Source organism: Phyllostomus discolor, chromosome 1, assembly GCF_004126475.2.
Source record: "Phyllostomus discolor isolate MPI-MPIP mPhyDis1 chromosome 1, mPhyDis1.pri.v3, whole genome shotgun sequence".
In the NCBI taxonomy this organism is placed as follows: domain Eukaryota; kingdom Metazoa; phylum Chordata; class Mammalia; order Chiroptera; family Phyllostomidae; genus Phyllostomus; species Phyllostomus discolor.
The window spans coordinates 182,518,719-182,531,459 of record NC_040903.2 but is presented as its reverse complement, the minus strand read 5'-3'; the positions used below and the strand labels follow the sequence as shown (position 1 = coordinate 182,531,459).

The 12,741-nt window shown below is 36.5% G+C and overlaps 1 protein-coding gene across 10 annotated transcripts in view; it reads right to left on the bottom strand.

Annotated features, from left to right (window-relative positions):
• Positions 1-12,741, bottom strand: part of KTN1 (kinectin 1) — a 110,785-nt gene that overhangs the window by 62,551 nt on the left and 35,493 nt on the right. For all 10 annotated transcript variants that reach the window (XM_028508270.2, XM_036010285.1, XM_036010280.1 and 7 more), the window contains exons 4-7: positions 12,340-12,510; positions 7,630-7,760; positions 2,162-2,278; positions 125-265 (exon numbers count right to left, since the gene is read on the bottom strand). In XM_028508270.2, the coding sequence (XP_028364071.1) occupies positions 125-265; positions 2,162-2,278; positions 7,630-7,760; positions 12,340-12,510 (560 nt within the window). The remainder of the gene's footprint in view (positions 1-124; positions 266-2,161; positions 2,279-7,629; positions 7,761-12,339; positions 12,511-12,741) is intronic.

The window sequence follows — 12,741 nt, the reverse complement described above, 5'->3', positions numbered from 1 at the left end:
CAGCCAGTTAACTAGCCATTGTACCATGGCTCAGCACAAGGCCTTGCACATATTAGGCACTGAAAAGTTTGCTAATTAAATGAATGCAAACATCTCACATTGTTTACAAAGAATAAAAATATACCTTTATCTGCCTCTGTTGAGCCTCTTGATAGTTGACATGTATTTTGTTCTGAAATACATTATGTTCCTTTTCTAATGTTCCAATTCGATCTTTCATCCTTGCTATAACCACATTGTTTCTTTCTTTCTCTGTCATCATTTCCTAGAAGGGTAAACCAGAAAAAAAATTATGAAAAACTTGTTCTTAAGTACGTAAGACTATAATAGTAAGAAAACCTTTTTAACATCAGCAAAAATAAAGTCAGTAAAATAATCATGAATTCTGAAATAAGTACTTACTTAAAAGCCAATGTCAAATGTTTAAAAAAAACCACTGTCTTCTGCATCTTAACGTCTCTACACCAACTCCCTTCACAAACACTGCTGTTCTGTTAACTCTTATTCCAAATGCACTTTCTGGTCTAAGAGTTAGAATTAAACCTGGAATAAATCCTACCTTCTACCTTGGTAAGAATGAACATTTTAAAAGCAAAAGTTAATTCTCTGTAACTTGTAGGTACTGGCTCTCTTTTAGGGTACAAAAACTAAGGCCTGAAAAAAATAGTGTAGAAGAGGAAAAAAAGAAGTCTCTTTCCTAGAGAAAGAGATTAAGGATAAGATATGTTTAAAACAGAATGGAAGTTTGGAATAAAGGAAAAGTAAAAATTGGAAAGCAAAAGTTTATTATCTCCCCAAGTCAAATCTTAAAAGGGTGATTTCATTTTGTGTTGCAAGTATTATGAACTTTTGGAATACAATTATCAAAGTAAAAGAAAGCCAAGCAACTTTAAAATTATATGCAGGTATGATAGATCAGCCCATGCCCCCTGCTGTAAGAAACTGACAAAATTTTAGATGTGTATGTAATTTATGGTTTCCCATAAGAGTCATTCATTTAGATTCGCAAATCATTCTATTGATGTATATAAATGCACTTAAGAAGAAGTATACACATCTTAAGTGTACAGCTCAATGAATTACCACAAAGTATTAATAGTCAACTTAAAAAAATTTTTAAATACAGTCAGAACACTATAGCAACATAAAACTAAAGTTTCTAATCTTAAGGAAATATGCTTATTTTAGTAATTTTGATTAATCTTAATCTGACCAAGTTTTTCCAATGACATATTTATTTACTTCAAGTTCACATAAAGGATTTTATATGCAAATGAGGTCAGTCTCATAATGTCATGAAGTACTAATGTAAATGATGCAGATATAAACCTCGTTTACAGTATTTAATTCCTAAAAGAGAGGCAAGTACTTTAGGAGGAATTAGACCACATTTTTTATAGAATGTCAATTATGTTCACAGTCTACATGATTTTTTTTTAGATTTAATTGACAAACAACATTATATTAGTATACAACATAATGATTTGATATTTACAAATATATCAAAAAATAAACCCATATAGTTGTAAATTTTTTCTTATAATAAGAACTTTTACTATCTACTCTCCTAGCAACTTTCAAACACACAATACAGTATTATTTACTATAGTTACCATGCTGTATATTACATCCCAGAACTTAACTTATTTTATAACTGAAAGTTTATATTGTTTGAAAAGACTTTTCCATGATTTTTTAAAGGCCTGTCTTTACCTCTGAGTAAAATTTCCAGGGCTTGAATAACTCCAATGATTAAAAATTATAAATATTTATCACAAAAACATTCACTAATAAATTACTCATATAAAACTTTTAATTTACCCTATAAATTGGATTTAAACAAAATCACACTGAGTTTTGTGCTTCTACAGAGCATAATTCTAAGTCAGCTCCAACTGAACAATGTTCCAATTGTCCAAATGCTTCTTATTCTGAAATCAGGATAAGTACAATTATTTTAAAATGGTAATTCAACTGTAGACTATAAATGACATAAGAGAGTAAGACCCCACCACCACCACCAAAACTCTAAAAGAAAATGACTTTTACAGGATATTACTTTTTTATACAAATAATTAACTCAGAAATGTGAACAATTTCTAAAATCCTTCATTGCTTCCGATTCAGAAAGCATATCCTTCAAATAAAAGAATGTCTTCACCTGGGTTAAATGCTTACACCGATCCTTCATCGCAGCAGCATCTTCCTTCACGGCAGCAAGTAACTTGTCTTTTTCTTGAAGCTGATGTACAAGTGCAGTCAGCTCTCCTTTACTTGACTATACAATTGAGAAATCAATACAGTATTAGTAATTAACAAAGGCTAATGAAACTTATGAATTATCTAGTATCATGTGCTCTTAGACCAATGCAGAGCTTACTATGACATATAAAGCAGAATGACTGCCAACTACTTATCAGTAAAATGTCATTCAGAAAAGTCACTGTATCATTATATAATCCGATGCATGTAATTGGGTACATATAATTAAAAAACAGATTTTTACAAAGAATTATAGGTCTTCCAGTTTAAACCCTGAGTCAAGATAGCAATCTCCCCCTTTTCCTCCTAAAAGATCAAATGAACAGTATGAAACCAAAATGCAAAATGAACCAAAATGAAACAGTCATCTGTAAAGTCAAAGTATACTATCAGGAGAGGCTGCCAAAAGTAGCAGAGATCACACACAGGTGCTTGACAGCCCTGTCAGAATACAATCAAAACTGCAGAGGTGCCATAGATGCACAGTTCTCTGAAGTTTTCAGGCATATTCTGAGAAGTAAAACCAACAATGCTCCATTTGACCTCAGGAACAAGTGCAAAGACAGAAGGTAGAAATTTTCTTGGAAGAAGGTCTCAAGAAGCAAAACAAATAAAAAATGAAGAAATCATACAGGCAAACTTTACTCAGAGAGAACAGCTAGTCAGTGATGCAGAGTCAAGGGAGAGTCTCTAGTGAAACACTCTATAGTAAAGCTTTTATCAAGGAAGAAGGAAAGGCTAAGAGAACTCAACTACACACACAGCCCTGCAAGAACACCAGTTGGCCTTGTTTGCCACTCCCAGGTGGTCTAATGGTAAGGATTCAAAGCTCTCAGCAGTTAGCCTTGGTCCTTCATCATCAATCTCCAAGCAGAGATGACTTAAGATATATACCCCTCAGTGGAAGAAGAGCACTGATCAAAAAGAAATAAAACCGGGTCTATGAAAGATACAAGAAAATAAGAAAGGAAAACAATAAGAAAAAACAAATGACAAGTAAAGAAAAAGACTGACAAAGGGTAGACAAAAGCTTTAATTTAAAAAAATCACCATGACTTTTAGAAATCTAACATAGCAGTCATTTCTGGAAAAACAAGAGCAAAGAAGAGAGCTCACAGAAAGAGCTCAGAGAGAAGGTAAGACCATAGAATGAGATAAAATATGAGCTAGCAAAATCCAAAGTAGGAGTAAAAGTAACACCATCCCAGAAATATCCAAATAGAAACAACAAACAGAAAAGGCCAGATGCTAAGAGACATAGAGTACAGGGTAAAGAAAATAAAAAGAAGCAGAAATAAAACAAAAGCTTTATTTTTTAGGACCAAAATATGAACAATAAAGAACAGGCAAAGAAGATCCAATATATGCTTAATTGATACTCATTATTCCAATTATTTTAGGGAACACTGAATCTCATTATTGAAAAGACATGCTTTATCCCAAGTAATATTAATAGAGAAGCCAAAAAGACACAGTATGGTAAAATTACTGCTGAATTCTAAAGAAGCTGAATCCCTCGATGTTTGTACAGTAGGGTGGACAGTAGAAAGGTCCAATGAATAATAAACACTTGGTTGATAGCCCAAAGGATGTTGTTATTGTGAGTGTATTTGACAAAAATAACATGAAAAGAGTGCAAAATTCAGGCTGGCCTCAGACTTCTATCCAGCAATATGAATACAGAATATATGAATATATATTCATATGTACTATATGAATATATAGTAAAGCAAGTATGAAAATTTCTCAAAGAAAGTGACATCCAGAAACATTATCCCCCACTAAATTATCATTCAAGTATAAAGACAACAAAGAAGCATTTTAACTTGCCAGAATTTGGGAAATACAGTTTCCATGAGCCCTTCTTGAAGAAATTCCAGGAAAAACAACTTCAGCCAACCGAGAGATGAATACAGAAGCTATGGTAAAAGAACTGGTATCAAGCTCTGAACCCACCTTAAACTGTAGAATCAAGACTAAAACAAACATGAAAATGATAGTCACAAAATACATATTAAATATTAAAAGTATCTGATAAACAAATGCTATAATTAACAAAAGGTGAGAAGGAAGAAAGAGAGAAGGTAGGAAAAAATTTAAGCAAGCACACTTCCTCCTATTATATAGCATGGGGCCAAAACAGTCAATAATTTAAAGTTGAAAAATCACATAATTGAGGCAAGTATATTTGAAGTCCAACACTAAGAAATTAATAATCAATCAACTAAAATAATCAGATAAATCTTAACATTTTTCTTAATCACATTAAGAGTTAACATTTTTGAGCAATTACTGTATGCTAGGAACTCTAAGTACCTACTATGTACTGTCTCATTTAATTCTCACAACCTGATTATCATTCCCATTCCAGAGATGGGAAAACTGAGGAACCGAGGTTAAGTAACCCAAGGCCACAAAGCTCAAAGCGGCACAGTCCAGATTTGATTGCAAGAAATATGACTCCAGAGCCCAAGATCTTAACCTACACTCTAAATATAAAAGCACACATCTTGTAGCTCAAACACAAGGCATGTGCGTGGACACAAACAACATTAACATCTAAATATGCAAACCCTGTAGCTTTCACTTTATTTCCCCTTTCCAATTTAAGCTTATTACTGTCACCTTTCCTAATCATTTGTCACTTATTTACAGTCCAGTACTCCAATGAAACTGCTTTCCATAAGAATATCAAATGTAGTTTTTCAATCCTTATCCTCCTTGATCTCTCTAAAGCATGTCTCTGTTAACCTTCCAGCCAAGCCCTGAGCTCTCAACCCCTCTAAGCATCTGTCATTCCACTGCCTCCTGCTTTTTCTCCTCCTCCTGCTTTGTGGTAGCTTTCCCTGCCCTACTACAACTATGTTTCTCAGGGTTCATTCTTTAACTTTCTTGCCACTCTCCACATCCTCTCTGATCTAATATATATCCACCCTATGTATTGGTGATAGTAGATTACTTGCCTAAATCACTCCCATTGCAATCTTTTTCAACTCCATAAAAACATACATAGCCTTGACTATGACATGATTATATACACTTATAATGGAACCTAAAACAACTTCCTAAAATTTTTCAGTCCTCTACACTCTCTTCTTCGGCAAAGTGTTCAAAAATACCATTACACCACATCTATTCAGTTACTCAAGATCAAAAACAAGGATTCATTCTAGACTCTTGTATAGCTATCATATGTAATTAGCTGGAAAATCCTCCACCTCCATCTCTGTCCTGTGCCTATGCTGCTGCTCCTTGCATTTATCTTTCCCCTTTCTCTCAAGTGGTCTTTATTAGATTTGAGTTTCATTTACATCTGAGACTTTAAAATCTAAAAGGTCCGACCAAGACTCAGTTTCTCTCACAGAAAAAGGGATAAATTAAACTTACCTAGTCTTTCCCAAATACAGGGAACCTATAGGACACTGAATCCCTTCTGACAAGAACAGAACCACTCCATGAGAAACCCAGAACAGGAAGATTTTAGTCTAAAGCTCAACAATCCAAGGAAAGAGAAAAAATGTAAAGTTTCAAAATGCTCTATTGCAAAATGCTATCTTTAGCAGTCCCCAATTCCTTCTTGGCCTACCTACACTACCTATCAAGGGGAGCTTGATTTCCCAATCAGTCGCTACAGTTCAAAGCTGTCTCAGACAATAAAATGACTACTCTTTTAATATACTTACTCAATTAAAGTAAAGTACATAAAATGACAAATTCTTCAATTAAGAATTTCAAGAACATTCTTTGCAACAGAATAATCTGACTTTGTACCCAATTACCCTCAAACACCTTGTTCACTCTGGCCCATTGCTGGCACCACATAGACTGTCCAATAAGCATATACACTGTAAAATGCACAGATTTATAAAACACATTGTCAACAGACACTTGAAAGTATGGACAGACCTAAAATGCTATGACGAATGTTATGACAAAACAGTCCAGATAGTTATGAGAAACAACTGCAGGGAGAACAATTTAGACTGAGGAGTAAAATTAGCTTTATATGGGGAAAGGATTTTTAAGTACAGACATTAAAGAGGAATTAGCCAAGGGAGGAAACCAAGAGGTTGGAGGGGTTAGGGGAGTGGGGTGAGTGAGGGGTTGGGACAGTCCAAACAGAAGAAAAGGCTTGGTATGCTCTAGAGGAACCAGAAAAGACCTAGAATGGGTGAAATGTAGTTGAGGGGATGGGGAAGGTTACAGAGAAAGATAGGCATACACCTGCTAAGGAATTTGATTATATTCTAAGTGCAAGGAGAAAGGCACCAAAGGGTTTTAATAATAATTTAACCTGACTTACATCTTAAAGGTCACCTTGCAGTTGTATGGAAAAATAAATTAGAGGGTGAAGATAGAAAGCAGAAATATCACCTAGGAAGCTACTGAAGGTAACCAGGTAAGAGGTGATGGCTTGAACTAAAGGGGTCTTTAAGGAAATATGGAAGCCGATCAATGTTTTAAAGCAGGTTAATTGGTTGGGGGTGGGGGGTTGGGGTGAGTGTGTGCATGTGTATGTGTATGTGTGTTTAAACAGTTAAGGCCACCATCTAAGAAGCAATACCAGGTATTGTGTCATCTTATATTACACAAGTAACATTTGAAAACTTGTTACCTTTCCCAATATGACATAGTACCCATAATATAGTGAGCGTGACTCATGAGACATTAAATATTAACTTGAAAAATATTTTTTCTTTTACAAATTTTGTCAGAGCAATGATTCTACTATCAAAATCACTTATTTTATAAGGGTAACACTACATACACACACAAAAAAACAGATTCCCAGGTTCTTGGAATGGTACTGCCTTCAGTCACAAAATCATTCCAAACTTGCTATCTGACCTTGCTTTCAATACTTCCAATCAAAGGGCAACAAGGTATAACTTAGCTAACAGCCAAAGTGAAATAAACCATCTTACTTATGAGCAATTTGCTTTTGTCAAAACATCAAATGAAGCCCTGGCTGGCGTAGCTCAGTGGATTGAGCGTGGGCTGCAAACCAAAGTGTCACAGGTTCGATTCCCAGCCAGGGTACATGCCTGGGTAGCAGGCCATAACCCCCAGCAACCGCACATTGATGTTTCTCTCTCTCTCTATCTCCCTCCCTTCCCTCTCTAAGAATAAATAAATAAAATATTAAAAAAAAAAAAAAAAACTCAGACACCGAACTAAACTAAGTAAGTGTAATGATTAGTATGGGTATATGAAATAACTTCCGAGGGCATTCTAGAACTTTTGAATGTGACCACATGCTTTGGGGTATGAAGGAAGTAGTGATAATTTATTGCTCTAGCAGAAGTCTTGCTTGGGGAACTTCTAATCATTGCTCCCACATACGCCCATAACCAAAACTAGACGCACCTTTTTTACAGCCTCCTGTATCACACCTGACTTCTCCTTTAGCAGGTCTACAACACACAGGGCCTCGTCTTCAGAAAATATCATCGTCTTCAAGGACAGGAGAAAATCTTTAAATTTCATTTCTGCATTTTCTTAAAAAAAAAAAAAAAAAAAGAGTTGACACTTAAAAGACAAAATAACTTCAGCAAAGGTAAGCATCGAGAATTCCTAATCCAGAAAATCAATAACCAATACAAAACAGAGTTACACTGCAGGTTAACAAAAATAAATACTCCAGTCAAGAGAGAAAGAAGTGTTTAACATCTTTAATGGAATATGGAATAATTACATTAACTGAGAACTTGCTCAAACTCTAAAATACTAGTGTCAATATACCATCACTTTAAAAATAAAAAATTGCCCTGGCTGGCATAGCTCAGTGGATTAAGCGCAGGCTGGGAACCAAAGTGTCCCAAATACTAGTGTCAATATACCATCACTTTAAAAATAAAAAATTGCCCTGGCTGGCATAGCTCAGTGGATTGAGCGCGGGCTGGGAACCAAAGTGTCCCAGGTTCGATTCCCAGGCCATAACCCCCAGCAACCGCACATTGGTATCTCCCTCTCTCTCTCTCCCTCTCTCTCTCTCTCTCTCTCTCTCTCTCTCTCTCTCTCTCTCTCTACCTCCCTCCCTTCCCTACCTAAAAATAAATAAAATCTTTTAAAAAATAAATAAATAAATAAATAAATAAAATAAAAAATTGCTCAAATGTCTAGTATGTGCTAGTATCTGCACTACATATATTCAAATATTCTTACGTAACCTTAATACTCACAACATATAATCCAACTTTACAGATGAGAAAATAAGCTTGAAAAATAATTACTAAAAGAAAACTGATTTTTCAAAGATCATCAAATACATACAAGCAACCCCAACATTTAAAAAAATAAATCTACATATCAAACATCTGATTCATCCACTTCAACTTCTCGAACGCTCTCATATTGGGCATCAACTTATTCTTCCCAAAAGCAACTACCACCCATTAGACCAAAAACTCCCAACACTTTCAGTAATTCAGCTACACTGTAAATTTAAAAAAGCACTGTGTGCATGTGTGGGGACAAGGGGTATGTGAGAACTCTGTAGTGCTGTGAACCTAAAACTGCTATAAAAAAATTACTCTATTAAAAAATAATAATAAAAGGTGGTTATGAATCAACATAGAAATCTTGCAAAAGACAACTGTAGAAGGGAAAAGATTACCAGAGAGCAAAATAGCTGTGAGCCCTTGGGCAATTCAAAGCCAGTGTCCAGCTCTACAAAACTGAAAAGGTTGGACTAGAAAACTGCCAATAAATCCTTTACTACAGGGGTCCCCAACCACCAGGCCACAGACCAGTATCACACAGCAGGAGGCGTGCCAGCAAAGCTTCATCTATATTAACAGCTGCTCCCCATCGCTCGCATTCAGCCTGAGCTCCATCTGCTGTGAGACACCTCCGGTCAGATCAACAACAGCATCTGATTCTCATAGGAGCAAGAACCCTACTGTGAACTGTGCATGTGAGGGATTCTAGGTTGCACGTTCATCATTAAGTATCTAATGCATGATGATCTGAGGTGGAGCTGAGATAGTGATGCTAGTGCTGGGGAGCGGCTGCAAGTACAGAGAGTACCATTAGCAGAGAGGACTGACTACACAGAGACCATAATAAATCACTGCCTGCAGACTCATATCAAAACCCTATCAGTGAGTACCAAGTAACAATTAAGCTGCATCTGGTGACAGGCTTTACAGTGGCAAGTGAGTTGATGTATTTCAATTGTATAGCTGCATCTGGTAGCAGCAGGCTTTAAGTCAGAACCTGACCACTTATTTTAGTCTGTGTGGGGCCTGTCCATTATTTTATTTACCACTTCCATCCGCAACTCTTTCCGGCACTGCGCACTTGTCTCAGTCACAGTTTTGGTAAGCCCACACGCTAACCCTAGCTAAAATTAGTAGAAGAAAAACTCACTGGAGAGCTTTTCTGAAAAGGGGGAAACGACCCAATGACAAGACATCAGAAGAGTCTAAGACTGCTAACAAAAAGAAAGCTAAATTTAAAAGAAAATACCAAGAGTACTACTTAAATTATGGGTTCATTACAACAGGTGGTTCACATTCTCCAAGCCCACTTTGTATAATACATGGTGACCAGCTATCCAACAAAGCCCTGAAAGCTTTAAAACTGTGTTGTCACATTGATACCAAGCCCCTGCATTAAAAGACAACCCTTTGGAGTTTTTGAAAAGAAAAAAAAAACATGAACATGAATAACAGAAGCAATTACTGAAGGCCACCACTTCCTCAAATGTGTCTGCACCGAGTGCATCATTCTTAGTAACTAACCACATTGATAAAACTAAGAAGCCCTTTACTACTGGTAAAAAGTTGATCCTGCCTGCTGCTAAGGACATTTGTTGTGAACTTTTAAGAGAGGCTAGAGTTCAAAAGGTGGCATGTGTTCCTCTTTTGGCTAGCATCGTAACTAGGCAAACTGATGAAACAGCAGAGGATACTGAGGCACAATCGTTAGAGAGGATTAATAAGTCACCTTGGTACACAATCCAACTTGATGAGTCTGTCAATGCTGACACCAAGGCAACAATGCCTATTTTTGTCTGATATATTTTTCAGGAGGATGTGCACAGGGGTATGTTATGTGCACTTTAGTTGCCACCTAACACCACAGCTGCAGAACTCTTCAAGTCTTTGAATGATTACATATCAAGAAAACTCAACTGGTCAAACTGTGTTGGTACATGCATGCATGGAGCGGCTGCCATGACTGGACAGCTTTCTGGTTTCACAACTCAGGTCAAAGAGGTCACTTCTGAATGTGAGTCTGAGCACTGTTTCATCCATAGAGAAATGCTGACTAGCTGAAAAATGTCACCTGAACTTAACAATGTTTTGCAGGATGTGATTTAAATTATCAACCACATTAAAGTACATGCCCTTAACTCATGTCTATTCGCACAGCTCTGTGAGGAGATGGATGCAGAGCACACACATCTTCTCTTACACACAGAAGTGAGATGGCTTTCCAAAGGTAGATCACTGGCTAGAGTTTCTCAATTACAAGAGCCACTCCAAAGATTTCTTTTAGGAAAACAGTCACCACTGGCAGCACATTTCAGGGACACAGAATGGGTCTTGAAACTTGCTTACTTGTGACACATTCAACTTGACCAATGAACTCAATCTGTCACTTGTGTTCAAGGCAGCAGATAAAGTGACTGCATTCAAAGCCATACTGAAATTATGGAGGCAATGAGTGAACATTAGGATTTTTGGCATGTTTCAAACATTAGCAGAGGTTTTGAGCCAGAGACTGAGCCAGTTCCTTCTTTCTACCAGCTGGTGCATGTTCACCTATCTCAGCTTTCAAAAGAGTCTGGGCATTACTTCCCAACCACAAAAGACCCCATGGACCGGGAAGGAATGGATCTGTAACCCATGTGTGAATAAGCCAGGTGAATCGACTTTGTCTATGATGGAGGAGGATCAACTGCTTGAAATCACAAATGATGGTGACCTTGAAAGAATGTTTGAGACAACTTCAAATCTCCATAGATTCAGATTAAAGTCAAGGCAGAATATCCTGAGATTGCCACAAAAGCAGTGAAAAGCCTGTTTCCATTTCCAACATCCTATCTTTGTGAAGGTGGGTTTTCTGCAGTGACAGCCACCAAAACGAGATTATAGAATAGACTGGACATAAACAACACACTTCATGTGTCACTGTCTCCTGTCACCCCTGGGTGGGACCTTCTAGTTGCAAGCAAACAAGCTCAGGGGGAATTCCCACTGATTCTGCATTATGGTGAGTTGTATAATTATTTCACTATAGAGTACAATGTAGTAACACAGAAATAAAGTGCACAATAAATGTAATACGCTGGAATCATCCTGAACCCATCCCCTGCCCCACCCCCTACCCCCGAATCCATGAAAAAATTGTCTTCCTTGAAACCAGTCCCTAGTGCCTAAAAGGCTGGGGACCCCTGATTTACTACAGTGTTACTGGGTTGTCCAAAAAGTCTGCTTAGGTTTTTCCATGAAATAAAAGACACGCTTTTCATTTTCACCAATAACTTCATTGATTTAGATATTTAGAGTATGCCGACTATCTCCCACATGGTATAACACTGATCTTAACTAATGTCTTGATTTGATCACTATCAACTTCAACTGGTCTACCCTACCACGGAGCATCATCCAGCAAGAAATCTCCAGCACGAAACTTCACAAACCACTTTTGACACGTTCCATCAGTCACAGCACCTTCTCCAAATACAGCATAAATCTTTTTTTGCATTTCAGTTGCGTTTTTACCCTTCTTGAAATAATAAAGCATAGTATGTGGAAAATGTGGAGTATTTTCTTCCATCTTTGATATTAAAATGGCTACACAAAAATCCACCAATTTTAATAAGTTTTTTTTCATGCATGTTGATATGACAGCTGTCACAATACAATCTAACAAAATTGTTTCAAATGAAGTTAAAGACAGCTAAGCACTACTAGAACCATCTTACAGAAAAGCCAAACTTTTTTGGTCAACTCAATATATTAGTCTTTTGCAATTCATTGTTTCTATGAGAAAATGTGCTCAACTCCATCAGAACTCAAAAATGTGTTTTTTCAGTACAACAGATCATCACAGTCTATGTATTACCTTTGTCAGTTTCTGTCTTCAGCTTTTTAGCTGCCACTTTCTGGATTCCTTCTACTTGGTCAGGTTTAATCAGGTCAATAACCTCTCTCTTATCTACCCCAGGACTTGAGTCTACATTATCCATCAAAGGAATGTAAGTAGTTGCATGAATAAGAGGTTCATCCACCAAGACTGTAATTTAAATTCAAAAGAATTACAATTACTCAGTGCTTTTATAACAGTAACTAAATAACATGCAAATATATCCAAGTTTAATGATAAATGCAGTTATTGTCAAACCTCTAATACTACCTAAACTTGGCTTTAAAATCTTTTACCATTTAACAAATCAAAGCACAGTCCTAGTTCAGTATTATTTCAAAGTACAGTAAATATTTAAATCACTTAAAAATTTGCAGCCTA